The sequence below is a fragment of the Oncorhynchus gorbuscha genome, linkage group LG10 (assembly GCF_021184085.1).
Source record: "Oncorhynchus gorbuscha isolate QuinsamMale2020 ecotype Even-year linkage group LG10, OgorEven_v1.0, whole genome shotgun sequence".
NCBI classification, from domain to species: domain Eukaryota; kingdom Metazoa; phylum Chordata; class Actinopteri; order Salmoniformes; family Salmonidae; genus Oncorhynchus; species Oncorhynchus gorbuscha.
Window position 1 is genome coordinate 23595017 of NC_060182.1, and position 21924 is coordinate 23616940.

The following is a 21924-nucleotide window of genomic DNA, read 5'->3' on the forward strand; positions in this document are numbered from 1 at the left end:
AAAACAATCCAAACAGGGTTTACTTTAAATGTGGGATATCCTTTCCAGAAGGGGTTTCTTTTGACACATTTTTGCTGTAAAATATATCTGCATCATACTTAGGATATGGTTGTTATTAACTGCTTAGTTTCTCTCTGTGTATTGTCATCCTGACCTTATGACAATGTTGCTGCCGTTGAGCTCCTCCACCAGGAAGCCCAGGATGGCAGCCTTGGTGTCGGGGTTGAGGGTGAGGAAGGTCTTGGTCCGCAGCACGTTGCACACCTCCATGTCAAAGCCATGGGACTCCAGGAAGATCCTCAGGCCCTCAGACACTGTGCTGCGAGTCAGCTCCAGGTCCACCAGCTTCTCCCCTAGGATCTTCACCGACTGGAGGGAGAGAAAGAGGGAGATTTAAGACATTGAACTAGGTAAATCTGATGAACTAGAGTTTACATGTAACATACAGCTAAATACATTTTTTAATTGGTAAACTATAGCTAACAGTAAAATGTCTACATGGAGACAGCGCTTTGTCAAACAAATATTCAGGAACAACCATTTCAAAACTCCATACAGTCAACAACACACACCTGGTAGTAGGGTGGCAGGCCTGGGTCGTGTAGTGCGGCCTCCACCAGCTTTATGAGCAGATCCTGGACCTCGCTTTGACTGTCTCCCAGGCCCAGGAGGCCCTCCTGCAGGGTGCTGAGGCTAGGCACATCAGTGGGGATGTGGAGGCCCAGCACCTTGCCATAGCAGTACAGGAACTCCACCACAGTCAGGCAGTGGGAGAAGGCCACACCAGAAAGAACCAAGCCAGGGATCCGAGACAGCTCCGGAAGGGGCTGGTGGTCTGTGAGACACATGTCCTCAATGGGCTTCTTCAGCTCCTCCAGGATCATCTGCTGTCTCCTCCTCTCCTCCAGCCGTCTCTGGGCCTGGGCCCTCCTCTCCACCTGCTTCTTAGCTGCCAGGGCTGCCTGGGCCGCAGCCTCCGCCTCTGCCTGGGCCGCAGCCAGGGCTTTGGCCTTACTCCTGGCCCCCAGCACCCTTTTCCCCTTGGCCAACCTCTCCTGGTCAGTCTCCACAACCGGTGGCGGCACCTCAACCTTCTTCCTAGGGCCGCGCTTCTTGGGCTCAGGGGCGGGTGGCTGTGGTGGGGCCGGCTGTGAGGCCTCCTGGTCGGCTGGTTCAGCCTTCACCTCCTTTGTCTCCTTGTCCAGCTGAACAGAGGGTAAGAGGGGTTTGTTAAATAGAGAGTGTGTCCGATTATTGCTTTGGTCAACAACAACAAAAATATATTTATAAATATGCCTTACCTTCGCTTGCTTTTTCTCCTGTCGGATCTTTTTATTCTTGTTATCCTCCTTTCTTTTCATCCTTGCCTAGAAGAGAGGAATGGAACCATTTGCCTTAAGTGTGTTGGATACACCACCAACATGTAATGTTACAACACGTCTTCAGATTGTGATGCTTTGTATACCGTACCTTTCTCTTCATTTTCTTCTTGATTTTGACAAGTTTCTCCTTGTCCTCCTCAGTCAGACCATCTAAAATTAGATAAACACGTTTACATTGGAGACTTCAAAATCCCCAACCTAATTGAAGCTTTTTGATGCAGACAGATTCTACAATAAAACATGGCTGATTATTTTGTGCCATTGAATAAGTCTGTACAGGAGCTTACTTTCCAACCAGTGAACACAGACTCATATCGCCAGGCTATGACCTCCACTCACCCTTGGCCTCTAGCCTCTTCAGCATTCTGGCGTCCACCTTGCTCAGCAGGTCCACCATCTTGGGTTTGGGCGGCCTCCCGGGCTTTCGGACTGGCCCACCCTTGGTACGACGAGCTCGGGGCCGGGGCATCTCTTTGTCAGGGTTTGGAGGTCGGCCACGTCGGCCTGTGATGGCCATGATCATGGAGGGCACCTCCTCATTGGCCAGTTGGCACCATTTCACTCCCTGGAAGAGATCATATGAAAAGGTTTATGGGAAATGTGTTTTATGATATTACACTGACAGTGTGCATCGAGTTATTACTGTAGGTATTTATGATGAAAGATGTCAGCAAATACAATAAATTCACACACACCTCAGTGGAGTCCCTCTCCTCGTAGAAGTCTCCTACAGGCATGCGGGGGCTGAAACTGAAGTGTTCCCTGGTCACAGCAGTGTCCTGGTGCCTGTTCAGATACTGAGGGAGAACAGGATCATCAGTCAGTGGCATCAGAGCAGAGGAACATGGAAAATTACAGGTCATAGGTCACCGAGTCATCCACCCACAGTATGAGCAAATGATGAGTTGATTAAATGGGATCAAATGCAGCTACAGTTATGCCTGTATGCTAAAAACATGGCCTCTCCATGGTCTCTTAATTTAGATGGTCACAGTCAATCTCTCACCCAAAATAAGTGTCTGTCTGATGTGGTAAATGCCCTGAGGTAAAGAAAACCCATTGTATCAAGGGCTATTTATAGCTGCTGAAGTTCTCTCGTGTCTCATACAATAAATTGACAGTAAGATTATGTTGTGCCAAAATGGCTCCTGTGGTGAGGTTTTACTGTAACTCAGGGCCATTTACCTTGATGACTTCAGGAAACTGCTTCATCCTCCTCCCACAGGGGCTGTAGTACCAGGTCTCGCCCTTGAGTCGGTCCTCATTCTTCTTGACCCGGATCTCCCTCCTCCAGCTAAAGCACAAATCAATAAAAAGTCAGTTAAGAACCACATTCAACAGAGTAAAAGCAGCACATAGTATCCATGCAGTGGGCCTAGAATAGAAGGATGAAACTGAGGGGTTTTGTATTTATGGGTGAACATAAACCTTCTGCACTTTCAACACACTAGAAGTATTTGGCACAGAGAAAGCCTAATTAAGGGGGACTTCTCGCTCCATAAACTGTATAAATCAGAGTGTATGTATCATTACCCGTGGAGCAGAGGGAAGTAGACCTGCTCCTCTGTTGCTATCCTCCTTCTAGGAGTGTCACCTGTACAAAGAACAAAGATAGTTGAATCAGATCAGTACCAAATGACTCATCCATCAACAATGCCATTGGTTTAGAGTTTATAATCATTGGGTTATAACTATATCTAGTTGAAAAATATGTAACCATTTTTCAATAATTTCCAGTATTAAAGTAGTTTGCTCATTCATTACCCGCAGTGGAACTGTCGTCGCCGTCGTTGACGTTATTGTCATCATCATTGGGTTTAGTGTCAATGTCGGTTTTTGCTATTTTGTGTGGCTTCGGCTCCAGAACACTTACTTTCTTGACTCTAACTTTCTTGGGTTTGATTACTGGTGGGGTCTCGCCACTGGTCAGACATGGTTTACCAATGGTAGTGACTGGTCCACTTTGACCAGGAAGTAGGCCTTCAGCAGAATGTTCAGGCTCTCCTGTGGCTGCTACTGGTTCAAACTTCTTCTTTCTCTTTCTAGGTCGTCCCTTTTCCTTGTTCTCTCCTACCTCAAGCTTCTTCCTCCTCTCTACCTTTATCTTCTCTACCTTTGGAGTTTTAATATCAGACTTCCGCTGGGCTTTCCCAGGGGCCTGCGGAACTGGAGAGTGACAGAAATTTCAGAAATCCTTGTTTGTACACTACCTTTTTCAAAATTAATTAGTTACACAGATAGAAAAAGGGATAAAGAGAAGTTGGTTTACCGGGAATGGAGGCTGCTTGAGTGCGTGGCTTCCTGGGTTTCCTTGGTGTTTTGGTCTTTTGGCCAGTCGTGGGCACGGCTGGGGCACCTAGGGGCAGGAGCGGGGCTCCAACCAGGCTTTCCACCAGGGCACTGAGTGCCGCTGTGTGCTTGCCTTTATCCACGATAACAGGTGGTGCCATGATGGTAGCAGCACTGGCCTTGGTGCTGGTGGTGCCAGTGGAGTCTGGTATATCGCAGACCTCTGCCTCACGGTCACCTTCAGACCGTGTCAAGAGGGCATAAGGTTAATGGTCAATGTGTAGCAACATCGAATTAACAGAGTTACTGTTTGTTGACAAAATATGCATTTCCATAGTTGGCTGTGAAAATTTCCAAGACCTAACCCACAACTCTTTCTTGCAAAGTTCTAGATTGCCACACATCTTACTTAACAAGAGATTCTGACTCATAAAAATCTATTTAATTACAAAAATATAGGTTGTCATACATCAACTATGGCAAGGATCTTACCTTCGTAGGCTGGGGTTGGTTTGGCAGGGCAATTTGAGCTTGACCGAGAGATGTCATTCTGGGACAAGTCAACACTGGAGTCCTGCATCTGAGAGGTGTTGTTCAGAGAGGACTCCAGCATGGACTCCTTGGTGCGCAGGCAGCTGTCCATGGTCTCCTCTGCCCGAGAAACGTTCTCTGTCTGGGTATCATCCAGAGTCAATTCCCTAGAGTCCTCCACAAAGGAGAAGCTGCTATCCATTGTAGTGTCTCCAACATGTGATGTTTCCTCCACGTGAGTGCTGTCATCCATGTGAGCGCTGTCATCCATGCGAGCGCTGTCATCCATGCGAGCGCTGTCATCCATGCGAGCGCTGTCATCCATGCGAGCGCTGTAGTCAAATAGAGATTTGTTGCCATCTACGCGAGAGCTGTCGTCAAAGCGGGAAGTGTCATCATCCGTGTGAGAGGTATCGTCAAACAGAGAGTTATCACCATCTACGCGGGAGATGTCATCCAATCGAGATGTGTCATTCATGCGAGAGGTATCGTCAAGTCTAGAAGTTTCGTCAAACCGAGAGGCATCGTCAAATGACGAGTTGTTACTGATGTCATCTTCCTCAGTGAGGCTGAGGTCTTCTATATGGGTGCTGTCGAGGCGTATGGACTCCGCCTGCAAGGACTCGTCAAAAGACTCATCAACTGTTGACTCATCCGTCACACAGATGTCATCCAGACTTCTCTTCTCCAGGGGAATGTCTGCACCGCTCATCGGGTTGGTGTCATTTTTCTCAGCACAAACTTGGTCCCCAGGGGAGTCCTCTTGGTTCTTGGGGTGCAGTGTCGTCCCAGGAATAACTGTGAGGGGTTTGATTGAGTGTTTTTCACATTGACGAGTCGGAGACCCTACGGAATCAATCTTTGATGATGTTTTGACTCTGTCTGCTTCTACAGAGGGATCCTTCATGTTCCCCATGTACTTCATGTTCCCCATGCATCGCTCCTCTGGCTCTGGGGGAACCATCCGTTTAGGAGCTTGTGGAGGAGCAGGGGCGGATAGTGGAGGTGCAGAAGGTACCTCAAGAGGAGCAGTCATCACTGCAAGAGGTACAGACATCAAGGCAGGTGACTCAGACAATGGAGGAGCTCTGGAGGTTTGGGATGTGAGAGGAGGAGGTCCAGACAAAGGTAGAGCTCTAGGGCCTTGGACTGTTAGAAGAGGCATAGACACCTCCTTTGGAAAGGAGGACATTACAGACACAGACACTGCGGGAGGGGCAGAAACTGCTAGGGGACAAGTAGACACTGATTGAGAAAGTGAGGACACTGATATAGAACGTGAACTGACTGCCGAATGCGGCCTGGACACTGCTGAGGGAGGTGCCATGACTGCCACCGAGGGAGTAGACACCGCTGGGGAAGGAGCAGGTGCAGACATTGATGACGAAGTCCAAAACGTTTCTCGAGGTGCTCCAAATAAAGCAGGGGGAGAAGAAGTCAGAGGAGGTAGTCTGGATCCTTGGACCATCTGTTGAAGAGCGGGGATAGGCACAGACATGGAGTGCGGGAGAGCAGACACCATGGTAGAAGTCGAGACCACTGCAGGAGGTGTAGATGTAGTGTGAGCAGTCTGATGTGCTACAGACACTGGGGGACGAGCACTGACTGGATTGGGAGCAGACACAGATGGAGGTCTAGAGGATTTGTCCAGTAAAGGAGAAAGAGCAGATGGCTTAGGAGGAGGTGCAGACAATGAGGAGGGAGGTGATACGACTGATGGAAGTGTTGACACAGTCACTGGAAAAGGTCTTAGGCCTTGTAACATCAGAGGAGGCGACGACAGCCTGGGAGGAGGCCCGAGCACAGGGGGAGAAGGAGCAGAGGACACGGGAGGAGCTGAGTTTCGGGGAGGCGTAGAAGTAACGGAGGAAGATGAAACAACAGGAGGCCCTGAGGCACTCATATGAGCCATAGACACTGCAGGAGGTGCAGAGACCCTAGGAGGGGTTGCTGCCTTAGCTGAAGGAGGTGTGGAAACCACAGGGGGAGGTGCCGACATCGAGTGTGGAGGCTCAGGCAGCGCAGACTCCCTCGCTAAGGTTGTCATTTCATGGTGCTGGGCCATTGGCTGCTTGGAGCGCTGGCAGTAGTCACTGGTGGGCCCCATGGGAGGTCCAGGGGGCTTGGGAGGGTAGCTGTCGCTTTTAGGCAGCCGCTGGGCGACAGACGCCCTCTCCATCCCATTGTAGCCTTTATCCACATCCTTAAACGCTTCACTCATCCGCCCTAGGGAAAACAAAACAGTCAGACCATTAGAAATGACAAGAACAAAACACAGCAGCGGCAAGGCAATTCAAAGGAGGGAATCTGAAGAGCAGATGGAGCTTTTATAAAACACCTTGTCGACAATCTTATCCATGCCAGCGTTCCACTCTCGTCAGAAAATGTCTCTTATCAAGCTGAGATGACAGAATATGCAAACATGGTTTCAGTTCTGTCATGGAAACAGTTGAGTGTTGACATTTTAAAAAATCTGCATATTGAATTCAATTACTGACAGCTGAGACACTGATTAGTAAATTAGCAGATAAGGCCTAATTGAAAGAGTTGAGTCATTGAAAAGAAAAATTGCTTTGAAACAGGAATTTCAAACACTTGTGATACATGGCGCTGTTTCTACAGATACTGTATTTAGCGACCACAGAAATATGAAAATGAAACACTTCTTCCGTGCTATAAAATAGAAGGGGTTAGGTTACTCAGAAGACTTGAAACTTGTGTAAATATGTGCATCTCACCTTGCATGACAGCTGGCATCGCTACAGAACCACCATGGGGACTCCTCTCCCTGGTCTGGCTCTGGGGCGATCCACTATCCGCCATTGTCGAGGGTGACATCATGGGGACAGAAGACACCGCCATGGGGAGGGGGCTGCCTGTGCCCCCCCGGCCCATCTGGTGGTGCTGGGGGCTTCCCCGTGGAGGGGTGAAATTCTGGGGGGTAGGGGGCATCATCTGAGCCTGAGGTTGTGGAGCAGGAAGAGGTGGGTGCTGGGGCTGGTGCTGGTAGTAGGGAATCCCGTTGGACACCATGCTGTAGTGCTGAGGTTGCTGCTGCTGCTGCTGCTGGTGGTGGTGTTGCTGTGTCTGTTGGTGAGGGGGTGGCTGTGGAGGCTGCTGCTGGTGATGGTGTGAGGGCGCAATCCCAGGGTGCACCTGGCTCTGGTAGGCCCCGTACACACTGTGCGAGTTATACCCCATTGCCATGGCTGTGCTGCTCTGCTGTTGCCCCGGGTTAACCCTGTTCCAATACTGGCCCCCTGTAAGAGTCATGTTTGGGGGTGGCACCACGGGGGGCTGACGGGACCCAGGCATGCCCCCGTTCAGTTGGTACTGTCCGTGACCCTGGAAATGCTGCTGGCTCTGTTGCTGCATCACCCCAGTGGGAGGCTGCTTCTGGTGCATGCCATGCCCAGGAGACAAGCTCATGGCTGGGCTGTACTGTGGCTGTCCTCCCCACAGATAGTCGTAGCCCATGCTACTCTGGTGGTGGTGGTTGCTCATATGAGGGTATGGGGCTGTTGGAGGTTGGGAGCCAGACACACTGGACCCAATTACAGTAGTGCTGCCATTCACATTCATTTCGCCGTTCATATCTGCAAAGGTGGTCAGGGACAAGAGTAAGAGAAGACGGGTCAGATAATTCATTTTTCAGTGTGTTCAATTTACACATCCTGCACAATCATAAATTCTCTAGAAAATGTGAGGTGTGAGGTTACATTAATTAATTGCTTATACACCAAAGACCTGCTCTAGAGTTAGATACAATCTCTTGCTCATTGTAAGGTGTGAAAAGACTGGGGCAGAGCGATATTAATTTAAATCAGTTATTGATATACACTTAAATATATAAAAACGCAACATGCAATAATTTAAACATTTTTACTGGGGTTACAGTTTATAGGAAATCACTCAATTGACAAATTCATTAGGCCCTAATCTGTGGATTTCACATGACTGGGCAGGGGCGCAGTCATGGGTGAGCGTGGTCCCACCCACTCGGGAGCCAGGCCCAGCCAATCAGAGTTAGTTTTTCCCTGCAAAATAGCTTTTTTTAACAGACAGAATTACGCCTCAGTTTCATCAGCTGTCTGTCCAGTGGGCCGGTCTCAGAAATCCTGCAGGTAAAGAAGCCAGATGTGGAGGCCCTAGGCTGGTGTGGTTACACATGGTCTGCGGTTGTGAAGCCAGTTGGACATACTGCCAAATTCTCTAAAATGACGTTGGAGGCGGCTTATGGTAGAGAAATTAACATGAAATTATCTTGCAACAGCTCTGGTGGACATTCCTGCAGTCAGCATGCCAATCGCTGGCTCCCTCAACTTCAGACATCTATCGCATTGTGTTTTGTTACAAAACTGCACATTTTCGAATGGCCTTTTATTGTCCCCAGCACAAGGTGCACCTGTGCAATGAACACACTGTTTAACCAGATTCTTGATATGCCACACCTGGCAGGTAGATTGATTATATTGGAAAAGGAGAAATGCTGCCTAACAGGCATGTAAACAAAAATAGTGCACAACATTTGAGAGAAATACAATTTTAGTGTGTATGGAACATATCTGGGATATTTTATTACAGCTCATGAAACATGGGACCAACACTTTACATACTGTTTATATTTTTGTTCACCATAGAAATAGAGGCAGAGTAACCACAGAAAATTGGGTCTGTACTCACTCTTCTCCTGCTGAGGGAAACTCATGGAGGACCCATTGGTATAGACAGAATCCCCTGAGGAGAGTTTCAGTCCTGAGTTAACAGACACAGAGGAGTGGGTGCCATAGTTGAAATGGTTGTTCGCCTCCATCTGAAAAACAGGTAGCAAAGACAACAAGTCATGAAGAAAAACAAATAAACTAGGAAAAAGTATTTGACCCTGCACATCAAATAAATAATATTTTTTTAAATAAATAATAAATCATCTATCTAGATCCATACACAAACATGCATTGTTACAACTGCAGGCGTTGGCAAGCCTGAAGATGGCTATGAATGATGACACGTTGAGGACGACACCACAAACGTTGCACTCCCACAACATGTCGCAGTTAGAGCAGCAGATGGGATGCTCTGGCCAGCACACTCATGGACAAAGCACAGCGAACCCGTTTTGACAGCGGGGGAACGACAGTATTTTAGTTTGCGAGACATGTTTTCAAGAAATCTAAGCTATACATTGAAAAGGGTATATCGTGGTTTTCAACAAGTAGCTACATATTGTACAGAACGTCTGCCTGTTCGTAAACCCAACGTTTAACTGCGTTTGTCAACATCCATCCCACCATAAACGCGTAATATTAGCATGAAGAGCTAACTAACACTAGCTAGCTGAAAACATTGGTTTCATTAAGCTATGCTAGCTCGATAGTTCACAAATCTTGGAAATGTCACAAATATATATTTAATTGCAATTTGAAAACAGACAACTTCCGTAGTTAATCATTTTTTAGCTAATTTCTAACGACAGAAAATTAGATTCGGTTGTCATTGCTTACTAGCAAGGCTTTCTGCTACACGTGACCATGCGCTGTTGCTGATATCGCCCCTCTGCATAGACCTGAATCTCTCCTCCAATACTCAACTTGTCAGCAAACTAGCTATAGCAGTCTCTCATGATAGCGTGTCATGGTTACACTAGCTCGCTATTCAACTTGTCCAGTTGAAGTTGATGAGCTAGCTAGAAAACAAACCATACCGCTATTCAGTTGTTTATTAAAACTCAACGAAAACAAAAGGGCTCCACGTTAGTGCTTGTAGTGGAATTGAAGAAGAAGCGGCACGAGCGGAATCATAAACATGTTTCGTTTTGTTATAGTTCATATATTGACTAGTTAGCTAAATTAGCTTTCATTCAAAACTCGCCACCAGATGGTTAACGTGATATCCAACTAACGGTAGGCCTACTGTAAGCTATCTAACGTTATCTAGTTAGCAATACGGCGCTAGGTTAGCATCTGATTTGATATATTTCTAACGTTACTGTACACTGCATCAAAAACAATCATCCAATGAGTTCGTTAGTGAGATGTAACTACATTTAACACAATCGGGCGATTGTAGAATTTGCTGATCGTTTCAACATATCATTTGACACCTCTAGGCCCTTATTAGATCATGCTAAATTCAAGGTTATTGACAATAGCGTCACTAGTAATCAACAACAGACATTAGCTACAACGCTGAGTAAAACTAGTTAATAATAGTCACAGCGGGTCTGTGCTCATAACCATTTGTGATGATAACTAAAACATATAGAGTAATAACATCAGTCGTCTTGGAGTATCGTTTTTGTTTACGTTCTTAAAACAGTGGCTGCTTCTCTTTTGTTAGCCACCAAGCTAATAAACGCACATTGTTTTCGCTGTATTCGCCTGAGATAGTGAGGCAGCATCATCCTCCCTCACACACTCAAAAGTTTGACATAGAATGTAATTAAAACTGACTAACCTTGTAATCCTTGGATTTCAAAGACACTGATGTCTTTGATCATCCGAGTGAACAAATATGGTTGAAGTAGGTACAGGCTATGTAAATAAAACAGGTACAGTATTCGCTAACCTTTGGGTTTCAAATGAGCAAACATGGCTGGTGTTTGAGCGCAGCCATGATCACAGAAGAGAAAGAAATCGAGCCGAAAGAGGAAGTGAATGGTTACGAGATGGCGGATAAATAAAGATAGTTCACTCAAGCCGTTTACCATTGAAAAATATGGTCAGTTGTCTACATAAAGGGGTGGGTCTCCCTTAGACACCAATGCAAAAGCAGCTGGGTCTGGTCTACTTAGTTCATTGACATGAATTTAACCAGAAAATAACAGAGAGTGGGGTGTCTCGCTTCCTCTTTCGTCTCTGGAGTTTACACACTGGGGAAGCCTGGGAAGCTCTGGGTCCTAGCACCGGAATAGCACCATATTAGGAGAATTGTCATCTGATGTAGGCAATGACCTATGCAAACCCTGGATTGCAGATGCTATGTATTGGCCATTAAAATACTTTATAGCCACCGGTCGGACATATTGGCAATCCCCAGAACAAAATTAAGTATTTATGTATTTTTGTTATTGTAGTGGGACAGTAACATTAATCATCTAATAAAATATATACTTAAAGGAAAATGTTTTTATGTTTTGATCATTATTTTATGTTTAGCTCACATTATTTAAAATTATGCATTAAGGTGTCTGTAATATAATAAACGTGGCAAAAACGAATGTAGACAATAAATGCCTTTCTATAGCTTCCAAAATATATTTTTTACGACAGTGGGGGAGTGCCAAGATGGAGGACGGTGTCTTCAAGACAGCGCCCCCAAAAAGCTCTCTAGTGTATATATAAATAATTGGATGTAGGGCCTACATGTACTTGTAGACTACACACAAAAATACAGGTATATATACTATGTAATAAAGAATATGCACGAATTTGAGTGCAATCACAGATCAATAGGGGAAATTACTGCAAATACTTGTATTGTCTCAAATGTCAAGCAACTGAAGAACACACCACGCAAACAACTGGTAGAGTAAGTTTAAATATAATTGTATTGAACATTCTGGCTTGTAAGGAACATTTACACGATTTTGCAGGAATTAGTTTCAAAGCTATATACCAATGAATTTTATATTACAGCCTGATTAATCAGACTAACCCTCATTCAGCTTCATCTGGATTATGTTTTTTAACATCTCATGTGCAGCTCACCTGCTGCAAAACCAATTGCCCTTTGGGACAAATAAAATGTAAACTTGAAGAATGTCTCAATTATAGATACATCATGATATCAGTTTGTGCCATTAGGGATATGGTCTCTCACATCACATGGTTCTTGTGTTGAGGGTGTGCAAATTCAGCAGCTCTGCTACTTTGAAAAAACTCTTACACCGCCACAAATGTTAACCTATTCATTCCCCGTTTCATTGGTATAAAGTCTAACGTTTCAAGGTAAAATGTTTACTTAATTACATTTATGTTTTGATGTTGTAATATTGTGGTATACTCTCTCCTACAATACATTTGTCAAATTCACATATTAAAAACAGATTATATGAAAGGAATAGAACTACAGTGGGGCAAAAAAGCATTTAGTCAGCCACCAATTGTGCAAGTTCTCCCACTTAAAAGTCTTGCTTGTTTGTAGATGACCAAATACTTATTTTCCACCATAATTTGCAAATAAATTCATTAAAAATCCTTTCTAATTTTGTCTGTCATAGTTGAAGTGTACCTATGATGAAAATTTACAGGCCTCTCTCATCTTTTTAAGTGGGAGAACTTGCACAATTGGTGGCTGACTAAATACTTTTTTTGCCCCACTGTACTTGCCTTCGAGGATTATATAAATTTGAGTGCAATACAATTCATGGGAAGATAACCGTTTGCAGGTGTTTCTATTTATTCATTTCACTTAACATATTTGTTAGCTGGTCTACTTTTGAACTCAACAGGCATTCTACACACCTCAAATCAAATCAGATTTTATTTGTCACATACACATGGTTAGCAGATGTTAATGCGAGTGTAGCGAAATGCTTGTGCTTCTAGTTCCGACAATGCAGTAATAACCAACAAGTAATCTAACTAACAATTCCTAAACTACTGTCTTATACACAGTGTAAGGAGATAAAGAATATGTACATAAGGATATATGAATGAGTGATGGTACAGAGCAGCATAGGCAAGATACAGTAGATGGTATCTGCCTGTGCCATTAAACCCCTTCAACTCATCCAGAACGCCGCAGCCCGTCTGGTGTTCAACCTTCCCAAGTTCTCTCACGTCACCCCGCTCCTCCGTTCTCTCCACTGGCTTCCAGTTGAAGCTCGCATCCGCTACAAGACCATGGTGCTTGCCTACGGAGCTGTGAGGGGAACGGCACCTCAGTACCTCCAGGCTCTGATCAGGCCCTACACCCAAACAAGGGCACTGCGTTCATCCACCTCTGGCCTGCTCGCCTCCCTACCACTGAGGAAGTACAGCTCCCGCTCAGCCCAGTCAAAACTGTTCGCTGCCCTGGCCCCCCAATGGTGGAACAAACTCCCTCACGACGCCAGGACAGCGGAGTCAATCACCACCTTCCGGAGACACCTGAAACCCCACCTCTTTAAGGAATACCTAGGATAGGTTAAGTAATCCCTCTCACCCCACCCCCCTAAGTTTTAGATGCACTATTGTTAAGTGACTGTCCCACTGGATGTCATAAGGTGAATGCACCAATTTGTAAGTCGCTCTGGATAAGAGCGTCTGCTAAATGACTTAAATGTAATGTAAATGTAGATGAGTATGTAAACAAAGTGGCATAGTTAAAGTGGCTTCCAGTTGAAGCTCGCATCCGCTACAAGACCATGGTGCTTGCCTACGGAGCTGTGAGGGGAACGGCATCTCAGTACCTCCAGGCTCTGATCAGGCCCTACACCCAAACAAGGGCACTGCGTTCATCCACCTCTGGCCTGCTCACCTCCCTACCACTGAGGAAGTACAGTTCCCGCTCAGCCAAAACTGTTCGCTGCTCTGGCCCCCCAATGGTGGAACAAACTCCCTCACGACGCCAGGACAGCGGAGTCAATCACCACCTTCCGGAGACACCTGAAACCCCACCTCTTTAAGGAATACCTAGGATAGGATAAGTAATCCTTCTCACCCCCCCCTTTAAGATTTAGATGCACTATTGTAAAGTGACTGTTCTACTGGATGTCATAAGGTGAATGCACCAATTTGTAAGTCGCTCTGGACAAGAGCGTCTGCTAAATGACTTAAATGTAATGTAATTGTAAAGTGGCTAGTGATACATGTATTACATAAGGATGCAGTCGATGATATAGAGTACAGTATATACGTATGCATATGAGATGAATAATGTAGGGTAAGTAACATTATATAAGGTAGCATTGTTTAAAGTGGCTAGTGATATATTTACATCATTTCCCATCAATTCCCATTATTAAAGTGGCTGGAGTTGAGTCAGTGTCAGTGTGTTGGCAGCAGCCACTCAATGTTAGTGGTGGCTGTTTAACAGTCTGGTGGCCTTGAGATAGAAGCTGTTTTTCAGTCCCTCGGTCCCAGCTTTGATGCACCTGTACTGACCCCGCCTTCTGGATGATAGCGGGGTGAACAGGCAGTGGCTAGGGTGGTTGATGTCCTTGATGATCAATGATCTTATCATTGTGCAAAACATCATTGACCTTTTATAAGGACTATCCCAATCCAGCAGCAAAAAAACTGCCCTTTAGGAGAAAATAAGTTACACAAGACTAAACATATTCTGTAGTCTTCAGATTGCCAGCTTCCTTTCATGATAAAATGGGCACATTCAGGAAAAGCATAATAATAATATAAAACACTGTGTTGCTTTCTAAAGAGACATGCCATGTACTACAATAACAATATTACATTATAGTGACGGGGACCTGTTCTCATTTTATTGTAATCAATTTGGCATATAATGATTGTACACAAACTCTATTGACATTGAATGGTTTTTGTACAAACATAATTCTCGGTGGCCATCTTTCAGCCTTTCCTCTTGTAGCAGGTGGTCATCCGCATCTCGGAAGTGATGTCAATCTCCTCTATTATTTCATAAAAAAGAAAATGTCCCAACTTTCATACTGAAATAACAGATTATTTTGATAACCAACGATGCAATATATCCACATAAACACTAATTAGACCAGTTTATGTAGCCTAGAAATAAGTGGCACTAAAGGGGCACTAGCACACACGCAAGCACTAGTGTATTTATGGCTCCCTCTGGAGCTGGGACACAGCGCTAATAGCTTTATAGGGAAGGGTGGGTGATATTAAGTTAAAGTAAACATGGAACAGAATGATTATTTTGTACTTTTAACCCCCAATTTTATGATATCTAAATGGGTAGTTCCAGTCTTTTCCCATCGCTGCAACTCCCGTATGGACTCAGGAGAGGTGAAGGTCGAGAGACATGAATCCTCCGAAATACGACCCTGCCAAGACGCACTGTTTCTTGACACACTGCTCGCTTAGCCCGGAAGCCAGCCGCATCAATATGTCGGAGGAAACTGGCAACCAAGTCAGCTTGCAGGTGCCCTGCCCATCACAAGGAGTCGCTAGAGCGTGATGGGACAAGGACATTCCGGCCGACCAAACCCTCACCTAACACAATGTTGGGCCAATTGTGCGCCGTCTCATGTGTCTCCCGGTCACGGATAGATCAAAACTGGGTCTGTAGTGACGCAGTGCCTTAGACTGCTGCACCACTCGGGACACCACTCAGATATTTATTTACCTACATCAGTGAGCAGCTGATCAGATGTCTGAAGATTGAGAAACACCGCTTGATGCAGTATTCTTGGTAATTTATTTTGGTAAACAGTGATTAATGAAGTACAGTTTCCATGTCCTCCCATTTCCATTTGAAATGTATGAGAAGTCACACAACACTGAAAGCAGCGTCTTCTCAAAAACTTATTTGACATGAAACATGCATAGCCAGTCTTCAAACACTTGCACCATGGGAAACACGAGTCTTAGTTACTTAGAACGATGTAGACAAAAATATACATGTTCCAGTGTAACTCAACATCATTTGAAGTGCTTAAGCCTGTGATACCTTTACAGGTTTGACATACACACCAATAACTACACATTTACCTCATATTTTCTTGACAGTGCAAGTTTAATTTGGTCAATACACAGGTTTACCATGTCATATCCCCCATCAACCCCCTCACCACACAAGACCCATGAGTATTGTAATGTACTCTGCCACAACTCTAAACAGATGGAAAGATTCTTGAAGGTAAAAAACAAAAACAACCAGATGTTTGCCAAACCGAGCTTCAAGCCTCCTTTCAATTTGCCTTTATGTGATGTGTTGTTAGATAACAAATATCAATATGGAATTATTAAAACAATGTATATTTGGGAGAAACAATAAGACAGATGCCTGAAAGAATTTCACAACATTCAAATCTTATGAACATTGATAGACTGTTTTAGCGATTTAACAGATGAGGAGGAAAGGGGAAACATGTAAGTTTAAAGGCTAAGGTACTGAAACGTTGAACTGTTTCTCTGATCACTGTCCACAGGAGGCGGCTCACAAGAGGGAACCAAACATAAACTGTAAATGGTTGGGGGGGGGCAGATTACTTGTTTAATTTCTGACTGAGGATCCGTACATAACCTGCTCGTCGAACATCTCATTACAAAATCATGGGCATTAATATGGAGTTGGTCCTCCCTTTGCAGCTATAACAGCCTCCACTCTTCTGGGAAGGCTTTCTACTAGATGCTGGAACATTGCTGTGGGGACTTGTTTCCATTCAGCCACAAGAGCATTAGTGAGGTCAGGCACTGATGCTGGGCGATTAGGCCTGGCTCGCAGTCGGCGTTCCAATTCATCCCAAAGGTGTTCGATTGGGTTGAGGTCAGGGCTCTGTGCAGGCCAGTCAAGTTCTTCTACACCGAGCTCGACAAACCATTTCTGTATGGACCTCACTTTGTGCACGGGGGCATTGTCATGCTGAAACAGGAAAGGGCCTTCCCCAAACTGTTGCCACAAAGTCGGAAGCACAGAATCGTCTAGAATGTCATTGTATGCTGTATCATTGAGATTTCCCTTCACTGGAAGTAAGGGGCCTAGCCCGAACCATGAAAAACAGCCCCAGACCATTATTCCTCCTCCACCAAACTTTACAGTTGGCACTATGCACTCAGGCAGGTAGCGTTCTCCTGGCATCCGCCAAACCCATATTCGTCCGTCGGACTGCCAGATGGTGAAGCGTGATTCATCACTCCAGAGAACACGTTTCCACTGCTCCAGAGTCCAATGGCGGCGAGCTTTACACCACTCCAGCCGACGCTTGGCATTGCGTATTGTGATCTTAGGCTTGTGTGCAGCTGCGGAGACCCTAGGAGGGGTTGCTGCCTTAGCTGAAGGAGGTGTGGAAACCACAGGGGGAGGTGCCGACATCGAGTGTGGAGGCTCAGGCAGCGCAGACTCCCTCGCTAAGGTTGTCATTTCATGGTGCTGGGCCATTGGCTGCTTGGAGCGCTGGCAGTAGTCACTGGTGGGCCCCATGGGAGGTCCAGGGGGCTTGGGAGGGTCGCTGTCGCTTTTAGGCAGCCGCTGGGCGACAGACGCCCTCTCCATCCCATTGTAGCCTTTATCCACATCCTTAAACGCTTCACTCATCCGCCCTAGGGAACACAAAACAGTCAGACCATTAGAAATGACAAGAACAAAACACAGCAGCGGCAAGGCAATTCAAAGGAGGGAATCTGAAGAGCAGATGGAGCTTTTATAAAACACCTTGTCGACAATCTTATGCATGCCAGCGTTCCACTTCAGTGAGATGACAAATAGATTGCCTGTATCAAGGGCCAGGAGTTTTTCGCTATCTATTGTGGTGCACACTAAATTGAGGTGAGCTACACCCGACTACAGTGGTTGAGAATCAGGAAATATGCGAGGTGAGATTTACAACATGATTTCTCTCATGAAATACAAGCAAGGGTACAAACCAGGAAACAAGTAAAGTTCTCTGACATGGAGAGCTAACTAGTCAAACAGGAACAATGAATGACCAATAGATAAGCCTACATCACAAACCACTGAAAGAGGTGACTTTCCTAAACATTTTGGGACTTGTCCGTACTGTAACCTGTGTTAGAAGGAATCCAGTTGATACATCATTATTCCTTTCCACAAAAAATGTCTCTTATCAAGCTGAGATGACAGAATATGCAAACACGGTTTCAGTTCTGTCATGGAAACAGTTTAATGTTGACATTAAAAACCTCTTAAGGATCGGCCCCTTTATTTTCAATTTTTGCCTAAAATGACATACCCAAATCTAACTGCCTGTAACTCAGGACCTGAAGAAAGGAAATGCATATTCTTAATACCATTTGAAAGGAGACACTTTGATGTTTGTGGAAATGTGAAATGAATGTAGGAGAATATAACATGTTAGAAAACCAACTGGTTTCTTTGTACCATCATATGTGTAATGCAAGACAAAAGCCATCATCTATTATTCCAGCCCAGGCACATTTAGATTTTGGCCACTAGATGGCAGTGTATGTGCAATGTTTTAGACTGAGCCAATGAACCATTGCATTTCTGTTACATTTTGTGGCAAGACTGCCCAAATGTGCCTAATTGGTTTATTAATAACATTAAGTTCATAACTTTCACTCAAAAAATAGAATGGTATTATTTCACTGTAATAGCTACTGCAAATTGGACAGTGCAGCTAGATTAACAAGAATGTAAGCTTTCTGCCAATATCAGATATGTCTATGTCCTGGGAAATGTTCTTGTTACTTACAACTTCATGCTAATCACATTAGCCTATGTCAGCTCAAAAGTCCCAAGGGGGACCCACCAATCCTGTAGAGGTTTTAAATCTGCTTAGCGAATTCAATTACTGACAGCTGAGACACTGATGAGTAAATTAGCAGATAAGGCCTAATTGAAAGAAAATTAAGTAATTGAAAAATGGCTTTGAAATAGGAAGTTCAAACTCTTGTGATACAGTATCTGTAGAAACAGCGCCATGTATCTAGCGACCACAGAAATATGAAAATGAAACACTTCTTCCGTGCTATAAAATGGAAGGGGTTAGGTTACTCAGAAGACTTGAAACCTGTGTAAATATGTGCATCTCACCTTGCATGACAGCCGGCATCACTACAGAACCACCATGGGGACTCCTCTCCCTGGTCTGGCTCTGGGGCGATCCACTATCCGCCATTGTCATGGGTGACATCATGGGGACAGAGGACACCGCCATGGGGAGGGGGCTGCCTGTGCCCCCCCGGCCCATCTGGTGGTGCTGGGGGCTTCCCCGTGGAGGGGTGAAATTCTGGGAGGTAGGGGGCATCATCTGAGCCTGAGGTTGTGGAGCGGGAAGAGGTGGGTGCTGGGGCTGGTGCTGGGAGTAGGGAATCCCATTGGACACCATGCTGTAGTGCTGAGGTTGCTGCTGTGTCTGTTGTTGAGGGGGTGGCTGTGGAGGCTGCTGCTGGTGATGGTGTGAGGGTGCAATCCCAGGGTGCACCTGGCTCTGGTAGGCCCCGTACACGCTGTGCGAGTTATACCCCATTGCCATGGCTGCACTGCTCTGCTGTTGCCCCGGGTTAACCTTGTTCCAGTACTGGCCCCCTGTAAGAATCATGTTTGGGGGTGGCACCACGGGGGGCTGACGGGACCCAGGCATGCCCCCGTTCAGTTGGTACTGTCCGTGACCCTGGAAATGCTGCTGGCTCTGTTGCTGCATCACCCCAGTGGGAGGCTGCTTCTGGTGCATGCCATGCCCAGGAGACAAGCTCATGACTGGGCTGTATTGTGGCTGTCCTCCCCACAGGTAGTCGTAGCCCATGCTACTCTGGTGGTGGTGGTTGCTCATATGAGGGTATGGGGCTGTTGGAGGTTGGGAGCCAGGCACACTGGACCCAATTACAGTAGTGCTGCCATTCACATTCATTTTGCCGTTCATATCTGCAAAGGTGGTCAGGGACAAGAGTAAGAGAAGACAGGTCAGATAATTCATTTTTCAGTGTGTTCAATTCACAAATCATGCATCCTGCACAATCATAAATTCTCTAGAAAATTTGAGGTGTGAGGTTACATGAATTAATTGCTTATACACCAAAGACCTGCTCTAGAGTTAGATACAATCTCTTGCTCATTATAAAAGGGGTGAAAAGACTGGGGCAGAGCGATATTCATTTAAATCAGTTATTGATATACACTGAACAACAATGTAAAACGCAACATGCAATAATTTAAACAATTTTACTGAGTTACAGTTCATAGGACATCAGTCAATTAACAAATTCATTAGGGCCTAATCTAGGGATTTCACATGACTGGGCAGAGGCGCAGTAATGGGTGGGCGTGGTCCCACCCACTTGGGAGCCAGGCCCAGCCAATCAGAGTTAGTTTTTCCCTACAAAAGGGCTTTATTACAGACAGAAATATGCCTCAATTTCATCAGCTGTCCGTCCGGTGGGCTGGTCTCAGAAATCCTGCAGGTAAAGAAGCCGGATGTCTAGGTCCTGGGCTGGCGTGGTTACACATGGTCTGCAGTTGTGAGGCCAGTTGGAAATACTGCCAAAATCTCTAAAACGACGTTGGAGGCAGCGTATGGTAGAGAAGCAGTCAGCATGCCAATTGCTGGCTCCCTCAAAACGTCAGACATCTGTCGCATTGTGTTTTGTTACAAAACTGCACATTTTCGAGTGGCCTTTTATTGTCCCCAGCACAAGGTGCACCTGTGCAATGAACACACTCTTTAACCAGCTTCTTAATATGCCACACCTGGCAGGTAGATTGATTATATTGGAAAAGGAGAAATGCTGCCTAACAGGCATGTAAACAAAAATAGTGCACAACATTTGAGAGAAATACGATTTTAGTGTGTATGGAACATTTCTGGGATATTTTATTACAGCTCATGAAACATGGAACCAACACTTTACATAGTGTTCATATTTTTGTTCACCATAGAAACAGAGGCAGAGTAAACGCAGAAAATTGGGTCTGTACTCACTCTTCTCCTGCTGAGGGAAACTCATGGAGGACCCATTAGTATAGACAGAATCCCCTGAGGAGAGTTTCAGTCCTGAGTTAACAGACACAGAGGAGTGGGTGCCATAGTTGAAATAGTTGTTCGCCTCCATCTGAAAAACAGGTAGCAAAGACAACAAGTCATGAAGAAAAACAGTAAATATTTGAGAGAAAAAATATTTGATTCTGAACATAAAATAAATTTCACAGAAATTCCCTGCAGCTGTCTCATGGTCTATTCTTACAAGCAGAATACACATGCAATGGATGGTTCCCATTAATAAAATAAGTGAGCAGTATAAACTAAACAACAAATACTATCTGATTTTTTAAAATAAATAAAATAACTAGCTAGAACCATACACTAAAATGTATTGGTTACAATGCAGGCGCTGGCAAGCCTGAAGATGGCTATGAATGATGACGACACCACAAACGTTGCACTCCCACAACATGTCGCAGTTAGAGCAGCAGATGGGATGCTCTGGCCAGCACACTCATGGACAAAGCACAGCGAACCCGTTTTGACAGCGGGGGAACGACAGTATTTTGGTCTGCGAGACATGTTTTCTAGAAATCTAGCTATACATTGAAAAAGGTATATCGTGGTTTTCAACAAGTAGCTACATATTGTAAACCCAACGTTTAACTGCGTTTATCAACATCCATCCCACGATAAACGCATAATATTAGCATTAAGAGCTAACTAACACTAGCTAGCTGAAAACATTGGTTTCATTAAGCTATGCTAGCTCGCTAGTTCACAAATCTTGGCCATATATAACAAAGCTATGGTAATTGCAATGAGAAAACAGACAACTTCCATTAGTTATGAATTTATTAGCTAGCTACTTTCAAACAATATCAAATTAGCTTTGCTTGTACATCATGAGCATGGCCTTATTTCTATCATCGCATATTGGATGACTGTGGATAGGCTAGGTTGTAGCAACCTCATGATGGGTAAAGGGGAAATAAGAGTATCATGTCCTATCGTTGTTACATTGAATTTAGGGAATTGAATATCTTAACAGCGATAGGATTATGCTACTACATGATACTCTTATTTGCCCAATACCCATCATGAGGTTGCTACAACCTAACCTATGAATGTAAGTTTACACAGGTCGAGAGAAACATTTTGGACAGACAGTGACACATTCAA

The 21924-nt window shown here is 45.0% G+C and overlaps 2 protein-coding genes across 2 annotated transcripts in view; both read right to left on the bottom strand.

Annotated features, from left to right (window-relative positions):
* Positions 1-10842, bottom strand: part of LOC124046849 (bromodomain adjacent to zinc finger domain protein 2A-like) — a 32124-nt gene extending 21282 nt beyond the window's left edge. Inside the window, exons 1-14 of the mRNA XM_046367640.1 lie at positions 10656-10842; positions 8886-9015; positions 6941-7798; positions 4164-6428; positions 3652-3909; positions 3147-3548; positions 2916-2976; positions 2568-2676; positions 2078-2179; positions 1722-1947; positions 1471-1532; positions 1302-1367; positions 573-1205; positions 155-369 (exon numbers count right to left, since the gene is read on the bottom strand). Of these exons, the coding sequence (XP_046223596.1) occupies positions 155-369; positions 573-1205; positions 1302-1367; positions 1471-1532; positions 1722-1947; positions 2078-2179; positions 2568-2676; positions 2916-2976; positions 3147-3548; positions 3652-3909; positions 4164-6428; positions 6941-7798; positions 8886-9015 (5387 nt within the window). The 5' untranslated portion in view covers positions 10656-10842. The remainder of the gene's footprint in view (positions 1-154; positions 370-572; positions 1206-1301; positions 1368-1470; positions 1533-1721; positions 1948-2077; positions 2180-2567; positions 2677-2915; positions 2977-3146; positions 3549-3651; positions 3910-4163; positions 6429-6940; positions 7799-8885; positions 9016-10655) is intronic.
* A 6122-nt stretch (positions 10843-16964) lies between these two features.
* Positions 16965-21924, bottom strand: LOC124045705 (ataxin-2 homolog; the record flags this gene model as incomplete). Its single annotated transcript, XM_046365245.1, has 4 exons — positions 21005-21924; positions 20743-20872; positions 18858-19688; positions 16965-17383 (listed from the first exon to the last, which is right to left on the bottom strand). Coding segments are annotated over exons 1-4 (1413 nt in total), but the record flags the coding sequence as incomplete, so codon positions are not given.